Below are 22658 nucleotides of genomic sequence, written 5' to 3' on the forward strand. Positions count from 1 at the left end.
TGCCTCCCTCAAGCCTGACCCGCCAACATTCAGATAGTAAACAATACCTTGACATTCACTTTATTTACACATACATTTCCAAACAGGATTTCAGGTAGACCTGGCTAGTGTGTGGATGGCTTTAACTCTTCATCCTCCTGCCTCCGGCTCCCAAGGGCTAGGATTATATGTATGCTACACCTGGCAAAACAACTGGTTCGTTATTTACTTATTTAGCAATGCATAGGATTGATCCCAAGGCCTTGCTCATGCGAGGCAAGCTCTTGAACAAGCTTCACCCCTAGGCCTTATTTCTTTATGATTGTGTGTGTGTGTGTGTGTGTGTGTGTGTGTGTGTGTGTGTGTGTTTCTCAGAGAGGTTGTTGATGCATAGTCCAAGCTGGCCTGGAACTCTGTCTTCCATCTCAGCTTCCTTAGTGCTGGTTCCAGGTGTGCACTGGCCTCCCGAGTGCTGCGTTCCAGGTGTGCATCAGACTACTGAGTAGTGTCAAGGGTTCCAGGCATGCAGTGTCTCTGTGTGCTCTCACACTATCTCCAGACTCTCAACCGGTCTCTGTAAACCCGCCATCAGATGCCACAGCAGACACGGTCCACTGAGAACTCTACCTACTCCATCCGTTTGCTCATGACTCTGTGGTGAAGAGGTCTGCTTTTATCCAAACCCCAGATCATTAAAAACGTACAATCTCTCAGATACAGTCTCAGTTACTGAGTTAGAGGAAAAAAACGACATCTTGAGAGTGAAGATGAATGTACCATATTATTCCTAGCAAGTCAGCCTTGTCCCTGTGACATCTTAATTGGAAGTATGGCGGTTGGGGTTGGGGTAAAGCCTGAGACTAAAACGGAATCAATCCATTCTCTCTTCTGCTTTAAGCAGCTACTTGGCCTTGAGTGGCTCTCTTGAGCTGGGAATTCCTCTTCTAAAAGGAGAGGCTATACCTGGCCCTGATGTAAAATGCTATGGAGATGAGTGGGGGTTGTGGGCAGACAGAGAGCATTCCCTTTAGCCTGGGGCTGGCCCAGAGATGGACATCTTCAGTTGTCTTGCCTCTTCTCTTGTTCAGGGAAACTTACAGACCAGGAAATATTTGGTTAAATAAATTAGTTTCTGAACTTTTTTTGAGGGTTTTGTGTGTGTGTGTGTGTGTGTGTGTGTTTTCTGTTGTTGATGGTTTGTTTGGTTGGTTTTTTTGTTTTGTTTTGTTTGTTTTGTTTTTCGAGACAGGGTTTCTCCGTGTAGCCCTGGCTGTCCTGGAACTCACTCTGTAGACCAGACTGGCCTCGAACACAGAAATCCGCCTGCCTCTGCCTCCCAAGTGCTGGGATTAAAGGCATCTGCCACCACTGCCCGGTGGTTGGTTGGTTTTTAAAATATATTTTTAAAGACTTTATTTATGTGTGTGAGTACACTTGTCACTGCCCTCAGGCACAGCAGAAGAGGGCATTGGATCCCATTACAGATGATTGTGAGCCTCCAGGTGGTTGCTGGGAATTGAACTGAGGACCTCTGGAAGAACAGTCCTGTTTGTTTTGTTTTAAAGTCTACTTTGGGGGCTGAGTGACGGCCCCCAAGTACTAGCATATACAAAGTTTTGGGTCCATCTCTAGCAATGTTTTTTCCTTTGTTGTCTCTGCTCAGCAGCTATATAACTTGTGGAGGTCAGTGCCTAATCAAAACACAGGACCCTACATGCAAAACCCACTACACACCTTAAGACAGCAACAGCAAAGTTCTAAGGCACGTGCAAGGCCATTGCCTGTGAAGCTGACCCCTATCAGTTCAGGGAATAAACCTGGGGCTGGATCACGTTGGTTCAAATCCCAGCTCCAGCCTGGAGATGGCTCAGCATTTAAAAACACTTGATGCTCTTGAAGAAGACTTGAGTTCAATTCCCGGAACCCAAATGGCAGCTAAACAACACTGTATAACTTCAGTTCCGGAGGATCGGATGCCGTCTTCTGATCTCTTGGAGCACTGTATGGTCATGGTGCACAGATACATATGCAAGCATTCATACACATAAAAAAGTAACAAATAGAATCCCAGCTCTTACACCTGGGCTTTGGGATTTTCTCCAAAGTGCTTCACTTCTCTCAAGCTGAATACTGTTCTCTCACAGAATATCCACCTCACACAAGAGGGAAGGTTCATGCTCAAGGCTGGCGTGGGGTGACACTCACTGACCCACAGTTCTTGTGGTGTGTACATGTTCCTTAGAGAACAGAACTGTGGTGTCCTGACCTCACACACAAACTTGTGCCTTGGTTTTTCGAAGCCTTCCCCCCCAACCCTCCACCTACAGTTTTGGTCTCTAAGGCTTCTATTACCTGGAGTCAACTGTAGTCTGAATATTTAAAGTGGAGAATTCAAGAAATAAACTGGCAAAGTGAACTTGCATATCTCCTGCAAAATACAATGGAATTTTCTGATTTTTCTCCTTCTTCTTATCCCAGCCATGAGTCACCCTATATCCAGAGAACCTATACTGTATACACTGCCTGCCCATTAGTAAACATTTTAGTTGTCAAATTGACAGTGCTCATGTCCAAGAGACTCTTACTTTATTAAAAATTAATCTCAAAGCATAAGAGTGGTGACTTTGGCAACCGAGACATGCCAACAAGAAGTTGCAACATGCTTCCTATAAAGGAAATATGCAAGTATAGTGACATTTTAATTTTCTTCCTATGCTTATCTGTATAAGTGTTTGTGTGCACCATGAGCATGCAGTGCCTGTGAAGGCCAGAAGAGGGCACCAGACTCCCTAGCACTGGAGTTACAGAAGGTTGTCAGTTACCATGTAGCTGATGGGAATCCAACCCACGTCCTGCGGAAGAGCAGCTAGTGCTCTTAACTGCTGAGCCATCTCTCCAGCCCCATAATGAGATATTTTGACAGTGGGGAGGGGAAGAGACAGGGGGGAGGGAGGGAAGGAGGGAGAGGGAGAGAAAGAAAGAGGGAGAGAATGAATTTCCTAGTCAGCTTTTTTTTAAATTTATTTATTTTATGTATATGGATGCACTGTCACTATCTTCAGACACACCAGAAGAGGGCATCGGATTCCATTACAGATGGTTGTGAGCCACCATATGGTTGCTGGGAATTGAACTCAGGACCTCTGGAAGAGCAGTCTGTGCTCTTAACCACTGAGCCATCTCTCCAGCCCTGTAGTCAGCTTTAACTGTCAATCTGATATACCTAGAATCACCTGAGAAGGAAGTCTTAATTGAGATCAAGTCTGCAGGCAGTTATCTTGACTGTTAGCTGATGTAGGAAGACTCAGCCTACAGAGGCTGGAAGGTACCATCCCTAGGCAGATGGGCCTGAGCCTTGTGAGTGAGGCAGCAAGCAGCCTGCTCCTTTGTGGGGTTTGCTTCGGGCTTCTGCTTGTGGTCCTGCCCTGACTCCCCTCGGTGAAGGACTGGGACCTGCAGATATGAGCCAAGTCAACCCTTCTCTCCCTAAGTTACTATCCACCACAGTGTTTTACCCCAGAGACAGACAGAAGGAAACTAGGACAGACCACACTCACATCAGTGTCGCCGCAGTGGGCTGACAATACTGTACTACTTCTTAAATACTTTTTTAAACCAAAGAAGGTTTATCTCGGCTCACAGTTCAGGGGATGCAACCCATCCTGCTGGGGCAGGTATGGCAGTGAGACTGGCTCCTGTCCACTGCAATGGACACTGCTTGCTCTCACCTAGAGGATCCAGACATAGAAACAAAGAACTGCTTTTTCCCCCCTTAAAAAACAAGATCTCCCAAGCAGTCCAGGCTGCTTTTGAACTCTTGATCCTCCTGCTTCCAGCTCTGAAATGTTGAGTTACAGGCATATACTACCACACCAGGCAGGCCTTACACTAATTTCATTTTGGCTGTCATTAATCTCTTCATAAATAATTATAATTAATCTCTTATAAATAAAGCTTTACCATAGGGACAGATAGCTGGGGGGAGGGGAGAGTGATGCGTAGGTTTCAATTTCAAGTGCATACGAGGGGTTCAGGGACTGTGTCTCATAAGTCAGGGGCCACTGTCTTTAGAAGTTGGGGTTGACCCCATAGCTCACAATCTTCTAACACTTGGATGCTGGGCCTCAGAGTTAGTCCAGAGGGGTTCCAGGGTCATCCTGTAATCTTATAGTCCTTCTGACACACCAAAACCCTAAAGGAAAGGGGAAATAGTGGGGAAATAGTCTCAGGTGTTGGGCTTTTGTCTAGTGTCATGGCACTCTCCCTGTGTCTGGTATAAAGTCAGGTACCTAATGAGTGGCCAAGGGCGTCTGAACTCGGGCCCCACAGATTGTATCATCTTTTCCTTCTGTTCTATTGCTCACTGAACATAGCTTGTCCCTCAGTTCCTTTTTTCTTTCTTTGAGACAGGGTCAGCTGGACACAGTGATACACACCTTCAATCCCAGCACTTGGAAGGCAGAGACAGGCAGAGCTCTGTGAGTTCAAGGCCAGCCTGGTCCTTAAAGTAAGTTCCAGGATAGTCAGAACTACACAGAAAACACCGATCTTAATAGTAATAATAATAATAATAATAATAATAATAACAATAATAATAAAATTAGAGACAGAGATGGGTCGGGAAAAAGAAAATAGAAAGAGACAGAGTTGGGGTCAGGGGGTGGCTCTCGATAGGCAGCTAACCTGGCATCAGACTAACAGCAACCTTCCTGCCTCAGTCTCCTGAGTGACGGAATCACACGAACAAGCCCTTATACTCTGAATCTGGCCACCACCACCCGGCTGAAATTTTCATTCACGGGCTGGAGAGATGGCTCAGAGGTTAAGAGCACAGACTGCTCTTCCAGAGGACCGTGGTTCAATTCCCAGCAACCACATGGCAGCTTACAATTGTCTGTAACTCCAGTTCCAGGGCTTCAGACACCCTCACAAACACATGTATGTAGGCAAAACACCAAGGATCACAAAATAAAAATAAAGTGTATATCAAAGAAAAAAAAAAAAAAAGGCCGGGCGGTGGTGGCGCACGCCTTTAATCCCAGCACTTGGGAGGCAGAGGCAGGTGGATTTCTGAGTTTGAGGCCAGCCTGGTCTACAGAGTGAGTTCCAGGACAGCCAGGGCTATACAGAGAAACCCTGTCTCAAAAAAAAATTTTTTTTTCATCAGAGTATCTACCGTATTTCAATCATTTCTTTTCCTCCTCACTTCCCACTCCAACTCCTCTGGGACTCCAAATCACACCTTCCTCCATTTTCACACCATTTTATAATTTTTTGTTTGTTTGTTTGTTTGTTTGTTTCGAGATAGGGTTTCTCTGTGTAGCCCTGGCTGTCCTGAAAATCACTCTGTAGACCAGGCTGGTCTCGAACTCAGAAATCCGCCTGCCTCTGCTTCCTAAGTGCTGGGATTAAAGGTGTGCACCACCACCGCCCGGCATACCATTTTATAATTTAACTCACTGGATCATGTTTGCTCTGCAAATATCACACAGGCATGCGGTCATTTAGAGCACAGGTAACATAGTATCCACATTGCTTAAAAACAAAACAAAACAAAAAAAGACTTTCCCTTCCCCAGCAGCTAACAGTTTCTCATCAGAGGATGAGGCCTCAGGGACTCCTCCCGACTCCATGTTGGACTTTTACCTAGCTTGGTCTTGTGCAGGACTTGTGAAGGTATCCTCAACTGCTATGAATTCGTGTGCAACAGTGGCGTCAAGTCCAGAGCAGAGGCAGGTAGATCTGTGAGTTTAAAGCCAGCCAGCCTGATCTACACAGTGAACTCTAGGCCAGCTGGGGCTACTTAGTAAGACTCTGTTTTAAAGACCAGTGTGAAATGGAAAAATTTAAACTCTGATATAGTATCAGCAGGAATGTAAAATGGTACAAATGCTGTGCTGAACACCGCAGAATTCCTGAAAAACATTAGAAGGAGATCCAACCATTCCAATTCTGAGTGTATAGCCGAGAAAGTTAAGAGAAAGTGTCTCAGAAGGAAGTCACGCCTTGTTTATGGAGGCCTTACCCACAATAGACAGAAGGTCCCGAGATATCACCCGAGATATTACCCACATCTTGGGAAATTCAATCCTAAACAAAGGGAGCAGTTGTGTGTGACATCCCCTAAGTCTTAGTTTGATTTGATTTGATTTGATTTGATTTGATTTGATTTGATTTGTTTGTTTGTATTTGAGACAGGATCTCAGGTAGCCAAGGCTGGCCCAGAACTCCATTCGTAGCTAAGGTTTTCAATTCCTGCTTGAACCTCCTGAGCCCTGAGACTACAGGTCTGTGTCACCCAGCTTTGTCCCGGGGACTGTCAAAAACCTCTAGCTACTAATTATACCCAGTACAAGGTACCTGCTGCATGAATACTTGCTACACTGTTGTTTTAAAAAAATCTGCCATTTTCGGGGCTGGAGAGACAGATCAGGAGTACAGAGTACTTGCTGCCCTTGCAGAATACCAGGGTTCTATTCCCAGCACTCAAATGGCCACTCCCAATCATCTATAACTACAGTTCCGGGGAATCCCAGTATCCTCTTCTGATCTCTGCAGGCACAAGGCACACACATGGTCATGTGGTTATAGGCATATACTCAGGTAAGAAACCCATACACATAAAATAAAAACAAATACATATTTTTAATGTGTTGTTTTAGGGGCAGAAGAGATGGTTTATCATTAAGAATAGTTACTTTTCTTGCAAAGGACCAGAGTTTGTTTCCTAGTACCCATGCCTGGTGACTCACAACTGTCTGTGATTTCAGATCCAGGGGTTCTGATGCCCTTTCCTGGCCTCTGAGGGAACCTTGTACTAACATGCACACACCCACACAGAGACATAAAAGCACACATGTAATTAAGAACAACAACAAAAAAATCTTTTAACTATCATTTTTAATAGGCTGGGCATGATGGCATGTGCCTTTAATTCCAGAAGTAGGAAGGCAAATGAAAGTGTGTCTCTGTGAGTGTGAGGCTAATACAGTGAGTTCCAGGCCATCCAGGACCACACAGTGAGATCCTGTCTGGAAAAAAAGAAAAAAGAAAGAAAAAGGAAAACAAAAAGAAAAAAGAAAAATCAAAACAATCTCCCCCACAAAACTATCATCCTTACTCTTGTGGTTTTAATTTTATTGTTTTTGTCCCCTCAACTGTTTTCCATCTGTGGTATTGCCCATTCCCCGTTACCTTGGTGCCCCAGTTTATAAGATAGCAAACAGCTAATAAGGACAGAGTTGCCAGGCGGTGGTGCACGCCTTTAATCCCAGCACTTGGGAGGCAGGCGGATTTCTGAGTTCGAGGCCAGCCTGGTCTACAGAGTGAGTTCCAGGACAGCCAGGGCTACACAGAGAAACCCTGTCTCAAAAAAAAAACAAAACAAAACAAAACAAACAAACAAACAAACAAACAAAAAAGGACAGAGTTACTGCTACCTGCCAAATAAAAAATCAGTACCCCCTTTCGAGAGGGGTCACCCCAGAATACTCAGAGGAGGGATGAAAACTAGAAAGAGTATCCAGAGGAGAAGGACAGGTGGTGAGTGTGTGTGTGTGTTAATGTGCCTGTGTTTGTGTATGCATATGTGTGTGCATGTGTGTTTGTGTGTGTGTATGTGTATGGGCCTGTGTGTGCCTGGATATGTGTGTGTGTGTATTTCTGTGTGTATGTGAGTGTATGTGTATGTGTGTGCCTGTGTGTATATGTGTGTGTTTGTCTGTTTGCATATGTGTGTGAGTGTGCATGTGTGAATACATGTGTGTGTGTGTGTGTATGTGTGTGAATGTGCCTATGTTTGTGTGTGCATGTGTGTGACTGTGCTTGTGTGTGCCTGTGTGTGTGTATGCCTGTGTGTGCATGTGTGTGATGGAATACACGTGATAAAGCAGAGGAGAGCAAGAAAGCAACCCTACAGGGGTAGAACAGCAGTCACAGAGTGTGACAAGTGTAGAGAGAGTTGTCAGGGAGAAGTTCTGAGAACAACCTGTGTGTGAAAGTACTGTAACGAAACCCAAAGCTCTCTGCGCTAACCAGAAGAACATAATTAAAAAAAAAACAAACTCTCCCACCATGTGTCCTTCCACTCAGACGCCAGGCTGCCTGGGTGTACCCACTCAGCTGCTCTCAGGAGGCTGGGAGCTACAGGCAGGATCAGGTGGCTGCACCTCGGCATCTGTAAAATGGCACAGCAGACAGGGGTGGTCAGTCTTGTCAGTTAAAGCAGGGTGTGGATCTGTGACTTTGCCACATCTTTGGATCTACTTTTTAAAGTACTCTAGTGAGCGAGAGATGCAAAAGTTAGCCAGCACCCTTCATCTCTGCAGAGAATAGGCTAGCCAGCCACCAGCTCCCCACACACTTCTATACCTGGCTCTGGCATCAAGCTCCAGACTCACTTAGCGTGCAGACTCTGGAGATGTAACTGCACAGCTTTTCCCACGCCGACTACAACGATGTGCTCGCCTTAGCTTGAAATCGGCTGCACTGAAAAAATTTAACCACAGAAATCAGAAACTGCGATGGCCTGTGCACCTCTGACCAGAGAGCCTGTTGTTAAGCAGATGCTGGAACAGCAATAGTCAGTTACTGTCAACCAGGGTCAGGGAGCAGAGTTTTGTAGTCTCAGCGACAAAATGATAAGCCTTCGATATCGGGTCTGTTTCACTCTGTTTTCTGTTCCTGTGATAAAATACCACTACCAAAACCAGCCTGCAAAGGAAAGGGTTTATTTGGCTTATACTTCCAAGTCACAGTACATATCACTGAGAGAAGCCAAGGCAGGAAACTAGAGGCAGAGACTGAAGCAGAGGCCACAAGGGAACACTTCTCATTGGCTTGCTTCCCCAGCTTTCTCAGCTTTCCTTCATATAGAGCCCAGAACCACCTGCCCAGGACTGGCACCATTGTCCACAGTGGGCTAGGACTGGCACTGTCTACAGTGGGCTAGGACTGGCACTGGCACCGTCCACAGTGGGCTAGGCTTCCCTCCATCAACCAGCAATCAAGAAAATTAACTACAGACTGATCTGATGAAGGCAATTAGCTCTTCAACGGAGTGTCCTTCTTCCCAGGTGGCTCTAATTTGGGTCAAATTGTCAAAAACTAACCAGCACTGTTTATATGAGGCAGAGTATTTCATCCCTCTCTTCAGTAACACAGCATTGTATGTCTCCGAGACAAACCACACAAACTAGAATTTCTCTTTCCCAGGAACCATAATCTATCTGCCCCTGCCTGTAGGTGTTGGAGCCAGCCACAAACAAATCCTGTGCCCCCCCCCTTTTCCAATGGCAGGCCACCAGATTGGCATTCTGAGAGCCTGGCTCACAGCTGGAGGGGGATGCTCGGCTCCCTACCAAGCCTATCTTCTTGACATCTGTACTGATGTCTCCACTGAAACCTCAGAGGTCAGGGTTCAGAGAACTCTAGGACAGCTGGTCATGTGGCAGTTCCTGGAAGGTGGTACCCTGAGAGATCAGGGAAACTCCTGGCATCTCCTTTAGACCTTGCCCTGAGTATCGCTCCCTCTGTGTCTATCCTAATGCTTCACAGGATAGATAGGCAAACATGTTTCCTCCATTAGTTCTACGTACAAATCATTCAATCTTTGATCCCTTTCTGCTGCTTTCTATTTTTGGTATTGACAGTCTCGATATCTCTTGCTGAGTGCTGGAATCACCAACATGAGCTCAAGCTAACTAACTGAAAAACATTGGAGTCTGTGAAATCCCAAAGTATATATCCAAAGTATCATAAGCAAGAAAACCCACCAGGAGCTCGGGACAAGCGTTAATCCCACTGAGGGAGAATAAGACCACTGAGGGAGAAAAATTTGGCACAATTTTTGAGCCAAATTCAAAGCTAGCTTTATTAAATACTAGCCTGGATGATGGCCCTGGACAGGTTCATACCCAAGATTCCCAGAGTATGATATCAAATCACACTAGACGGAGGTTTATAAAGGTAAAACCCACAAGCCTACCAAGTTCCCACCTTTGTCCAATCAGAGGCAAGCATATATCCTGACACATACCTACATACCTGCCTACATATCCCCCACCTACATGTGATCTAGCACATCCTGTGTGGTTGGAGCAAGCAAGCTTGTTTACAGAAGCAAAAACCCATGGCTTGTTATCTTAAGTGAACAACAATTCCCAGCACTCCAGGAAGTTATCTGTTCTTGGGGCTTATAGGTTTCAGGCATTTTTGTTTTAAGCACTTGTTAAGTGATTTAAACTTAAAACATGAGGGTGGTACAATGTGTGGTTGACAGAGTCAGTGCTGACTTGGCTCAGCTAACTTGCTGAAATGGGGTGTCCCCACACATTTTATGGTGACGAGGGTGATGATCTGTGTTAGCAGTTGAAGAACAGAGGGAAGGAAAGCAAGGAGCTACGTTATTTGGTTTTGGATTTGCCTATCTGTGACAAGGAGTGATAAACTAAAGGTCAAGGTGACCTGAGGGGCACGCCCTCCAGATTCTTCCTCCAATGTGTGAAGAACTGAATCTACAAAACACTAGGTGCTGACAGAGGAGCCACAGGTAGAGGGAAACCCTTCTTACTGGGGTCACCCCAGGAAGAGGCCTTCATACCCATACCTGGGCCACAGGTGGATTAGTGAAAGATTACCGAGATGAGCTTCAGTTTTCCACAAAGTCCCTGAGAAACCACAGGGAGATTCCAGAGCCGGGCCTTTTCAACCATCAGGTCTGAGGCCTCTCAAGGTCAAAGAATGGGCAGAGTTAGGTCAGTCTCTGCATCACAGGAAACAAGGACAGACAGGGACTTTGTAGGTCAATGTCAAGAAAACGCAAAGGAACCATCAGGGTTTGCAAGTTCGCAGACCAATCCAGACAAGAAGACATCGGCTGGCGCAGTTACTGTCCAGTGATATGGACAGGCATGGAAGCCGGAGCAAGCACCTTCCTCGTTAGTAATGATACTTTCGTCTATGTCCTGTGCGCCCCCAGGATGAGACACATACCTATGTCATGTGTGCCTGAGGAAGCCAAGCAGTGGAAAAGGTATTCAGTGACAAAGTGACAATCCCTTCACTGGATATTCCACGTCTGACATCCTTGTGGCATCTCACACATCACCAGGAGTACAGCTGATCACACTTACGAGCTGTTTGCTAAGTAGCTGGCTGAATCCCTTTCATGCCCACAGCGCTAACTGTGAAGAAGAGCAAGAGGATTTATGTTTAGGGTCTTTCCAGTCCCGGGTAAGTTAGAAAGACAGAGACAGGCTCTCTTCTGCATCCTGTAAGGTCTATCTCTAGCAAGGGCCCTAGAGTGGCTGTACTCCCAGCTTCTGGCACTTCAACCTGGACTGTGGTAACAATTTACTTGTGCCTGTGTGTGTGTGTGTGTGTGTGTGTGTGTGTGTGTGTGTGATGTGGTGGCCAGACTAGGGAGTCAGAACCCCTAGAGCTGGAGTCTGAGACAGTTGTGAGCAGATGGCCATGGATGCTCAGAACCAAACTCTGCCCTCTGAAAGAGCAGGAGACACTCTTAACCACTAAGCCATGTCTTCTAAGTTTTTTTGTTTTTTATTTTATTTATTCTTTTATTTTTTTATTTATTTTATTTTTTGTTTTTTTGAGACAGGGTTTCTCTGTGTAGCCCTGGCTGTCCTGGAACTCATTCTGTAGACCAGGCTGGCCTCGAACTCAGAAATCCGCCTGCCTCTGCCTCCCAAGTAATGGGATTAAAGGCGTGCGCCACCGCCGCCGACTCTTCTAAGTTTTTTTGATGATTTATTTCTCTGCTGGTGAAATGAGTCAATTCAAGCCAGATTAGATTATATTAAATGCAGGTTTATTGGGAAGCTGGTCTCGGGTAGGCTTACTGGCCCCAAGGACCGAGACCAGGGTAGTCGCCATGGGGGTTAGGGGAGAAAAGAGTGAGGGCACAGAGAGAGAGAAGAGGAGAGAGAGGGAAAGACCAAAATGTCTGGACTACATAAGAAATAGGCTCTCGGGGAAGAGCAGCCTAACCCCTAGGCTGGAAAGTTGGGGGCAGGATATGCCAGTAAAGACTGAGGGATGCTGGGAGAATCTGGAGGCCAGGTCTGCTTTGGTATGTAAAATATATACCTCAGTCCTTTGTCCCAGGGTCCAAAACCAAACATTTTTGTTTTGTTTTGTTTTGTTTTTATGGTGATAGTGATCCATCCCAGGACGTTATATAAAAAGTGTTCTACCACTGAGCTACATCCCAGCCCAGTACATTTGTAAATGGTTTTAACTGGAGATGGAAGAGAAAAACTGGTTCTGTTTAGTCCAGTCCTAGCCAATGCATATCTACAAGGCCATAAAGTCCTCACCAACGAGTGTTTCCAGTCGGATCGATGCGGGAGGAGCATTTGCAACAATGAATAGTTGTGGGAGGAACATTTGTAACATCTGTGGCAAGAGCAGCTGTCTGCTCTTTTCTCAAGAACAACAGGGTTTGATGGATGAAGCCTATCTTCTTTGTTACGGGAGCCAACTCAAAGTCTTTAAAGGGTGGGACTTGCTATTATAACCATGACATACTGCCTCATGTCCATGTGTGTGCCCTGCACACTGAGCCGCATTAAAAATGAGTGTGAATCACATGTTTTCAGCAGTTACTGAATTGTTCAGAAGACAAACATCCTTTGAAGTTTTGTTTTGTAACACAGTCTCCCTCCCAGGTTTTCCTCGAACTCACAGTGGTAGCCCAGGCTGGCCTCAAACTCACAAGAATCCTTCAGCCTGGGGGTCTCTCTAGTGCTGGAACCACAGGGGTGTGCCACCAAACCTGCCCTCACACAGTGTGACTCTCCCACATGGACAGCGGGGTCTGCATTTCACCTACACTGTAATTCACAAACAACGCTTCTCCTTTTCTGCGACTGACGCCAGTTTTTCCTCACTGGCCCCTGCTGTCTGGCCAGGATGACATAAACTCTGCCTAATACGGTATGGCGTGTGGTGTGTTTACTTAAAGAGTCCTTTTTGCAAACCTTCATCCCTGTGGAGAAAAACAGACCCAGATTTTGTCTCTAATCCTTCCCTTGTTTTTCTGCCACAGAGGAGAAATTGTGGCTGGCTGTGGCTGTGCAGCCACAAGGAAAGACTTCTTTGGAACAATAGAATTGTCCTCCTTCTGCTGGCCCGCCTGATGGAACCTGGTTCCCTTAGTGACCTGGGCGGAGTGGCTGCAGAGATTATGTCTGCAGCCAGGCATCCTTCAGTTGCTCAGAGGCAGCTGGAGCTCTGATGTCACCTGGCCTCAGTGTCATGAAGATCATTCTGGCTTCACTCAGCCTCCCCTTACGTCCTAGCCTTGTGTGCTGAAGGCACGATTCCTGTCGCAGGTCCCAATGAAGCCCACCAGTTGCCACTGGCCACACGCTACATACTCTCTAAGGGGACACAAGCCTCTTCCGTTCTTCTTTATCCACTCAAGATCCAGAGTACCCACAAAAAGACTCAAGGACCCCTCTCTAGCAGGCTTGAGATCCTCTCTCATTTAAACCTGGTGTGGGCTTGATGAGGCCAGGTGGAAGGATTATCAAAATAACTTCCCCTCAATTCTGAAACCCTAAAAGCAGGCTTTCTGCAAGTCCTGTTTCCCCTGCACTAGACTCCAATGTGCTCTTCCCCTGCCTCTAAATCTCCGAATCTAGGTATACTGAGCACATCCAGGTATGCTGAGCGGACAGAAGCTGGAGGAATCTAAAAGTCTTTGGTCTGGCCCATGCCTGTGTTTCAAGATATAGCCTGTGTGAAACCTCATCTCAAAAGTCACAAGCTGAACTTTAACCCTTAGTTTTCCCTCTGCATTCCTCTAGGAGTCCTGGGCTTCTGCAGATTGCCATCTGGAACTGACTAAGGTCACAGAGGCAGACAAGTAAGAAAAATAACAGCTCCAGCTGTTCGCCACTAACCCTGTTAATGTCTATGCAGATGTTTGAATGCTTTGTAAATCTCGGTGTCTGACATCCACTGCAAGTGAAATAATGTAAGAATTCTGAGGATCAGTGGGAAGACTGAGGGGATAAAGTCCTGGTGACCTCAGCTCAAATCCCCAGGACCCACTTAGGAGAAGTCGAGAGCCAGTTTTCATAAGTTAACTTCTGATCGACACCCACACACCCCCTGCCCTCCACCACATGTACAAATACGTAAATGAATGCATTTACTAATTTACAAGAGAAGTCTAAGTCTGGGCCATGTGACAACACCCAAATCTGAATTTTAAAAACTAAAAAGGGGGAATTATACCCCCCAAGGTCACCAAAAGCACACCTTGCTTTTGTCTTGTTTTAAATCTTCTGCAAACTGATGCTAAAGGTCAGTCTGCAGCGGATCGCCACTGGCATCCAGTCACTTCCAGCTCATTTGCCAGGGTCATATGGAGAGATCCCCTAACTAATACTTAAAATGGTCCTGACCCTATTTTAATTTGGGGTCGTGGCTCAGTCTGTATTTTTTCAGAAAAAGAAAATAGAGCCCGATGGCTACCTGAAAGATTGATCCATCAAGTGGACACAGATCTTGAGCCTAATAATTATGATTATAATGATGAAGATGTCTCAAAATCCCTATCAGCCAGCTTGTTTAACCTGGCATGTAGTCTGCGCTCTTATTGGAGAGTAAGTGTTTTATCAATACTTAAAGCCACCCACTTATATACCTGGTGGCCAGACTTGCATCTACTCCCTGTTAACCAACAGTTGAATTAGACACTGAGACATTTCCGCTTTCAACTTTTTTTTTTCTACATTGCTTAGATAATCATGTTGCTTTTAACCTTTGGACCTTGTATTTTAAGCAGATTGATTGCCCTCACACAGGATCGCTCTCAGCAAGCTCGGCTATTCATCATGGCAGTTATCCATCGCTACGAAAAACTGCATCGAGTCCATGCTCACAGGTCCTTTGGTCTGAACGTGGTTTTGGTCTAAATGGGAAAGACTGTGCCAATGATGGCCGGTTAGCCAAAGATGGGTAAGAGTGTTCTTGAGCTCCTATAAACCTAAGGCAGAGGCATACATCAATACGATATATATATATATTCCTCGAAGACGGATAATATAGGAACAATATAGACACCGACCTAAGCCAGGCATGGTCGCCCAGCCATTCTTTACCCTAGACAGGATAAAATCTTGTGCCACATCCAGCTACTGAGACTGCACATCTTTATAAAACTAAAAAGGGGGAATTGTGCCCTTCCCCCAGCCTTGAGCAGGCCTGAAGGATCTCCTTTACTACTGTAGACCAAATAATAGGACTCAGGAGGTGTTAACCTTGGCAACCCACAGTCTGCTACAGGAGCTGAAAAAAATAGACTGCCCGCTGAGCTTGCCCTGAGATACCTCCAACTGTGATTTAGGATGGACTCCCCTCACCCACGCCCCGAAGAGACTGAAGCAAGAAGGAGTTTGGTGGTGGAGCTAGGGCTTCCCCTTTAAATTGAGAGCTGAACATTAAAACATTGAGCCTTGATCAAAATACTTGTCTTGGCTTCATCTCTTTTCGCCCTCTGTCCCCCTTTTGCTCCCAGCCCCCCTTTCTGGAGAACCCAGATGACCTGTGGCCACAGGCGGCTACAAGTCCCTAGTCATGAAAGTGTCCCACAAACAGGAGTGTGAGCCTGCATGAAGTTAGGAGAACTGGGCTTCCTCAAGGCTCCCAGGAGCTGCTTTACCTAAGTTTCAGTTTTATGTGTTTTGTTTGGAGCTTTGGCTTTTTTGTTTGTTTGTTTTTGGTTTTTCGAGACAGGGTTTCTCTGTGTAGACCAGGCTGTCCTGGAACTCAGAAATCTGCCTGCCTCTGCCTCCCAAGTGCTGGGATTAAAGGCATGCGCCACCACTGCCTGGCATGGGGCTTTGTTTTGAGACAAGTTCTCCCCATGTTTCCTGAGGCCAACCTCACTATTTTCTTGCCTCAGCTTCCCCTGAGCTGGGATGCCAGATATAGCTGGCAAGGACATTTTTAAGAAAGAACAGTTGGAGTTTGGTGGCACATGTCTGTAATCCTAGCATTTAAGAGGTAGAGCCAGGCCGGGCGGTAGTGGCACACGCCTTTAATCCCAGTACTTGGGAGGCAGAGGCAGGCAGATTTCTGAGTTCGAGGCCAGCCTGATCTACAGAGTGAGTTCCAGGACAGCCAGGGCTACACAGAGAAACCCTGTCTCGAAAAACCAAAAAAAAAAAAAAAAAAAGAGAGAGAGAGAGAGAGAGAGAGAGAGAGGCAGAGCCAGGAGGACCTGGACTTCAAGGTCATTTGTGGCTACATATCAAGTTTTAGGCCAGACTAGGAGATTCTGCCTTTAAAATGAAACAAGAGAAAAAGACCAGTGGCAACAGTCACAAAGAAGACCTTGCTGGATAATTTAAACTACAAGCCAGGCACAGCAAAAGAAAAAGAAGGATGGGGGTAACTGGTATAAAGAGAACAGAAAGTGTGTTTGGAGAGATGGCTCAGTGGTTAAGAGCACTGACTGCTCTTCTGGAGGACCAGAGGACCCAGAGGACCAGGGTTCAATTCCCAGCACCTACATGGTGGCTCACAACAGGCTGTCCCTCCAGTCTTGGGAGAGCTAACCTTCTCTGGCTTCTGTGGGCATCGAGTATATAGACACATTCAAGCAAATACATCTATTCAAGCAAAAAATATCCATAAAAACAAAACATATATTTTAAAAAGAAAAGCAAAAGTTGGGGTTGGGAGGCTAATAGAAACAAAACAGGGAGCCGTGGCATGGGCCCATTGGAGAAGATGCTCACCCACAAGCCTGACACCCTGAGCTTGATTCCGGGATTCACAAGGTAGGAGTAAACAGAATGGAGAGGAACCCGACAAACAGAAATTTTTCCCCCCTTAGTCTAAACCCTGATGGATGACGTCAACCCCTAAATCCAAGAAGCTGCATAAAGACCAAGGCAAGACAAACAGGTGGATCACGGGTGGGCAGGGGCAGGTGCAGCAGCAGCAGCCACCGTGACAGGACAGGAAGTGGGAGGGGGTGCTGGTTACAGAGCCCCGGAGACAACAGGCGGAGTTTTGGCAGGCTGGCAGGACACAAGAGTACACGCTGAACATTTTCTTTTCAGGAACTGCAAAATCCACTCTGACTGTACAGTGTGTTCAAGGGATTTTATTTTTTTTTTTAAATACTGATGCAGTCTAGAGGTCTTGAAACGAGTTTGTTTTTCTCTGCCAGTTAAAAACAAGGCGGGGAAAGGCTAAAGTCCAACAGGTAGCCTCCGGAGAAATGTCAAGCACCTATCAATTATCAGCCATGAAAGGAAGCGAGGTTCGTATCGGCACCGAGGAAACACACACAGCAGGCACACACAGAGATTGTCTTAGTTAGGGTTTTACTGCTGTGAACAGACACCATGACCAAGGCAACTCTTATAATGGACAACATTTAATTGGGGCTGGTTTACAGGTTCAGAGGTTCAGACCATTATCATCAAGGCAGGACCATGGCAGCATCCAGGTAGGCATGGTGCAGGAGGACCTGAGAGTTCTACATCTTGTTCTGAAATAAACAGGAGAAGACTGGCTTCCAGGCAGCTAGGATGAGGGTCTTAAGGCCCACTCCACCAGGACCACACCACCAAATAGTGCCACCCCCTAGGCCAAACATATTCAAACCACCACTGAGAAGACCCTTCCTCATCTCTCTTTGAGGCCTTGGGATTTAAAAACCTGTGAAGAATTTTCTTCTCTTATGTCATTCAGTTTGAAGACAGATAAGGTGGTCCACATCCTGGTGCAGCCTTGAACTCAGCCAGTCTAGCAGTGGGGGCCTATGATGAAAGACAAGAGCTGCTAAGCTCTGTCTCTAGTCAGGAAGCTGATGAAGAAGGCAGCCATCTTAGAAATTCTCCCCCTTTATTACCTAGCCACGGTCTCTTCCCCATCTGTTCACCTACCAGGGGGTCTAACCTGGTCTCTCACTTCAATGCTAAGATAAAAGATTTTTATTGAAGCTAATTCAACCTGCTACCACGCTATCTTCCTGAGCCAACCGGTATCATAAGTGAATGTTCCACAGTTAAAACAGGTTGTCTCTAAGATCTAGTGGGAAGGAAATGCCAAGATGTCTCAGCTTTTTAGGTTTAGGGACCAATGTTGTGTGGCGTGCACACAACGGCCATCTACAAAAAGTGTATTCATGCCCAGGGTGGGGGTAGTGTCAAACACTTTTAATCCCAGCACTCGGCAGGCAGAGGCAGGCAGATCTCTGAGTTCTAGGACAGCCTGGTCTACAGAGTGAATTCCAGGTCAGTCAAGGATACCTAGAGATAACCCTGTTTAAAAAACAAAAAACAAAAAAAAACAACATAAAAAAAGAGTGTGCTCTTAAACAGTTTTTACTGACCTAACAAGGTGTGTAAGTTTCAGGCGCCTGTATCTGTGGGTGACTTCCTGTCTTGCTCAGACATGTTTGTATCTGCTAGGCTGCCTCACAATCTGCAGCCTTTGACTGAGCCTCTAACTGTGGGAATGCCACTGAATGGGGGTGTGGGAAGCAAGTTCAATAACTTCCTGGGACACAAGGCCCAGTAATTTGCCATTTTGTTTAACAATGCCTTGGTGTTTGGTATGCATTAAATTTTCTGATAAACACTGCTTGTCTCTCCAGCAGGTGGCCACACTATTTAAACCAGCAACCTAGCCTTACAAACACTCAATGTAAACTACAAGCCCTACTGAAAGAGGTACTACTTGGGCTAGACTTGGTGACTCACCCTGTCACCTTGGCACTAGGGAGGCAGAGGCAGGAACATCTCTGCCCACTCAAGGCCAAACTGGTCTACAAAGTCAGTTCCATTTCCAGGACAGCCTGAACTACACAGAGGAGTCCTATCTTGGAAATAAATAAATAAATAAATAAATAAAATTAAAAAGTATAACTTCATATAACTATATATACTAAGTACAGCAAACAGTGGCTAGCTTTTCGCAGAAACAGCGGAGGAAATAGAAAAATAAAAGATAACGTTTTAAAAAAGAGAACTTTAGAACTCTATGCCCCGTAAAAACGTCTTTCCAATAATCAGGGCAAGCACAGAGTGTGAACTCATTCCTGTAATCCCAGCACCCAGGACTGAGGCAGGAGGATTAAAAGTTTGAAGCCAGACTGGGTAAAGAAAGAGTTCCAGACTAGCTGTGATTCTATGCTGTAAATAGGTAAGACACCATGGAAAAGGAAGGAAAACCTCTATGATCCTGACAGGTGCCTGTAGTCACAGTCATGGCTTCACCTCTGATGGGTCACTTTGACTGTTGCTACCACTTAATTTTATTCCACTCTGGTCTCCTCCCTCTCCTGTCACTCACTCTAGTCCAAGCTGACCTCAAACTCATAATCCTCCTGCCTCAGGTTTCTCAGTAGCTGGGGTTACAAACATGAGTTACCTCATTTCTTAACATTTCTCTTTCCCCTCTTGGAGACTCTGGAAATTAAATTGTGTTGGAATCGAGGATGTCTGGATGCTTTATCTTTTGCTTATTGTAGCAAACTCCATAGAGGATAAAATTCTCCCTCCCCAAGCTGCAAAGTGTAGCAGTATTCCCTACATTCATCTTGGAGTACAACAAACCCCAGTGCCTCCCTGTCCATCAGGACCAAAATTCTACACTCTGCTGCAAACATTAGATGCTTACCAGCCCTCAAGCCCAGCAAGCTTAGCTTATTCTCCTCTCTGTTTCTATGTTGGTTTTTTATTTTTATTTATTTATTTTTTTACTACTTTTGATTCTCGTGCAGGTAGGTATCGTGGAGGGAGAGGGGCTGATTTCAATTTGTAGTGTTTTCAAGGTTTGTTTACACTGTAGTGTCAGGATTTTCTTCCTTTTAAAGGCTGAATAAAATTTTTGTTTTGTTTTGATTTTTTTTATATATATTTGTTTTTGGAGACAGGGTTTCTCTGTGTAAAGCTATGGCTTTTGAACTCAGATCTGCCCGCCTCTGATGAAAGGTGTGTACCACCTCACCTGTCTCAAAGGTTGAATGATACTCTGTTGTGTGCATATATATCCTTGTATTCATTCCTTTTCCACTGCTGTGACCAAATACTTGACAAAGAAGAAAGGGAAGGGTTTATTTTGGCTCACAGCTGAGAGGGTACAGTGTGCCACAGCCAGGAAGGCAGAGGTGGGACTCAGTGTTCATCTGAGGTGAGGTTCCTTGTTCATCTCTCTGTAGACCAAGAAAGAAACATAGAGATTAGATTAGAACTGCAGCCAGCCTATAATGGTCAAAGTCCATCCCCGTGGCCCTCCCTACCACTGCAGCCAGAACTCTATGTTCCAGAGATTCCACAATCTCTTAGAACATTGCCACCAGCCAAGGACCACAAGAACAGCTAAGTGTTCATGAGTCTGTAGGGATATCTCACAAGCAAAGCACAAAAAGCAGGAGTTCAACATCTGCGGTCTTCACTGAACACAGAGTTGCCCCCACCTCGTGGCTGCTGCAAATAAGGCTGTGGTGAGCACTGACACACAGGTCTATCTATCTATCTATCTATCTATCTATCTATCTATCTATCCATCTATCTATCTTACGACCCTGCTTTTCTGGGATATACATCCAGAAGTGAGGGTTCTATTTTTAACATTGCTAACACTTCCTGTGTGGGGAGTCTTTTGTTTATGTTTATCCATAGCAATGATAAGAAGCTTAAAGAAATTAGGTAACACATAGGGCAGCTGGAAATCTCCTTAGTTGGAGCATCGGTTCATTAGACTCAACTGACAGCCTTACTGTCTCGAGTTACAACCCTGCTGAGTTCCCCCACCCTACAGTTCAGTTACAGCAGCCTCCTCTGCAGTCACCCACATCCATGACAGCTCTGTCCTGCATGTCCGCCGTGTCACTATTACCTGAATGCCTTGGAACAGCATCATTTCTTGTGGCTGAGTCTTGAATGAACTCCCGAGTCTTACGAAGCTCTTTCTCCTCAGACCTGCCCTAGAGACTGCTGTCACTTGGATCCCCAACCTGGAACTTCAGGTGTCTTGTAAGGACCTTGAAACTCAGGCTCACAGCCAAGCACAAAGGCAAGCTGGCAGGAAGGTCAGGGGCTTCTCTCCCTCCGCTTAAAAGGTTTATTCCTGAGGCCATCGCAGAGAATCTCTTGGCCTTAGAAGCAAGAGACACTCTCCTGACTGGGGAAAGGGTGTGATGCTGGAAGAGTGGGTCACCTGTCAGCATGTGGTATGGCACTAGCCTGGCCAGTTTTTAGGGTCAAGCTTATTACCAGGTTCTCCTTTCGAATGTTGTCATCATCACTGTGACACACAGTGGGGACACACAGTGGGGACTCTCTAGCATCCACAGGGTGGCCATATGGGACGTCTCCATTTTATCTGGCATGGGATGGCACCAATACCCTGATCCAAAGCAGAGCTGTGTCAGATACATCAGGGTTTGGTCAGCTACCGCTTGAGGGCCAGAGCTAGCTCTCCATACGTTTTTTGTAAATAAAGTCCTGATGGAATACAAACACGACATTAAGTTACTCAGTGTCCCACTGCTGTTAACACACAACGCTGTGAGGTTTTGACACTGTATGGATGGCAGAAACCTGCTATAAACTTCTCTACTCTTTCAGAGCCTCTGATTTCAGCTCACCGACTTGTTTGCTTAAAGACCGTGTCCGGTTCCTCCTTTCCCCCCTCCATTTTCTTTCTGGCTCATGCCCAGCTCACACTCCATCCTGGCTCTGGGTCACAGATGGTCTCCAACATTTCTAACTAACGTTAATAGTTTTACACACCCAGCACATAAGGCTCTTACCCATTCAGCTCATTTCTGTGCCCTATCTGTCAGCCAGAAGCTTTCTGCTTTCTTCTCCTTTATATCACCTGCTGTCAGACTCAAAGTGAAGACAGGTCCAGGTGCCAGTGTGCTGGTTAAAACGTTCAGCCTCTGCCTCAAATCCCAGCACTCAGGATGCAAAAGCAGGTAGATCTCTGAGTTTGAGGCAGCCTGGTCTACAGAGCGAGTTCCATTACAGCCAGGGCTGCACAGAGACCTCTCTCTGGGGATGGGGAGGGAGGTTCCAAACAAAAAAACAGTAACAAAAAGTTCACTCAGCCTCACCTGCTTCATAGAAAGGGGGCTCTTGTGAGATTTGTTAGTGAGGTTTGCTCTCTCTGTAAACTTCCAACTCCAAGAAAGCGGCTGCTTCCTGCTGCAAGCTCTCCAGTCTGGTTTATGTCTTGTTCATTCACCACCACCACCACCATTATCATCATTAAATATGACACACACACACACACACACACACACACACGCACACACTTTCTCCAGGCTATAATCTAGGCTGTTTTGGAACTTTGTAGAGTTGGCCTGGAACTCAGAGATCCTCCTGCCTCTGCTTCCCAAGTGCTGGGATTAAAGGCATGGACCAGCACACCTGGCCATTATTTTTGGGTCAAGGTCTTGCTATATGGTACCTTAAGACAACCAAACTAACTCGGGATTTCAAGTCCTGAGATTACTGGCATGCGCTACCATGCCCTGCTGTCTGTTTTTTTGAGACAGGGTAGCCCTGGCTGTCCTGGAACTTATCCTACGTCAGGCTGGCTTCGAACCCAACTTTATTTATTTATTTATTTATTTATTTATTTATTTATTTATTTATTTATTAGTACTGAGCACCGGATCC

General features: G+C 45.8%; 1 protein-coding gene across 1 annotated transcript in view; it reads left to right on the forward strand.

Moving 5' to 3' along the window:
• Positions 1 to 16725: 16725 nt before the first annotated feature.
• Positions 16726 to 22658, forward strand: part of Egln1 (egl-9 family hypoxia inducible factor 1) — a 62995-nt gene continuing 57062 nt past the window's right edge. The window contains exon 1 of the mRNA XM_028767771.1: positions 16726 to 16793. Within this exon, the coding sequence (XP_028623604.1) occupies positions 16726 to 16793 (68 nt within the window). The remainder of the gene's footprint in view (positions 16794 to 22658) is intronic.

Source organism: Grammomys surdaster, unplaced genomic scaffold (genome assembly GCF_004785775.1).
Source record: "Grammomys surdaster isolate TR1022 unplaced genomic scaffold, NIH_TR_1.0 181, whole genome shotgun sequence".
Classification (NCBI taxonomy): Eukaryota; Metazoa; Chordata; class Mammalia; order Rodentia; family Muridae; genus Grammomys; species Grammomys surdaster.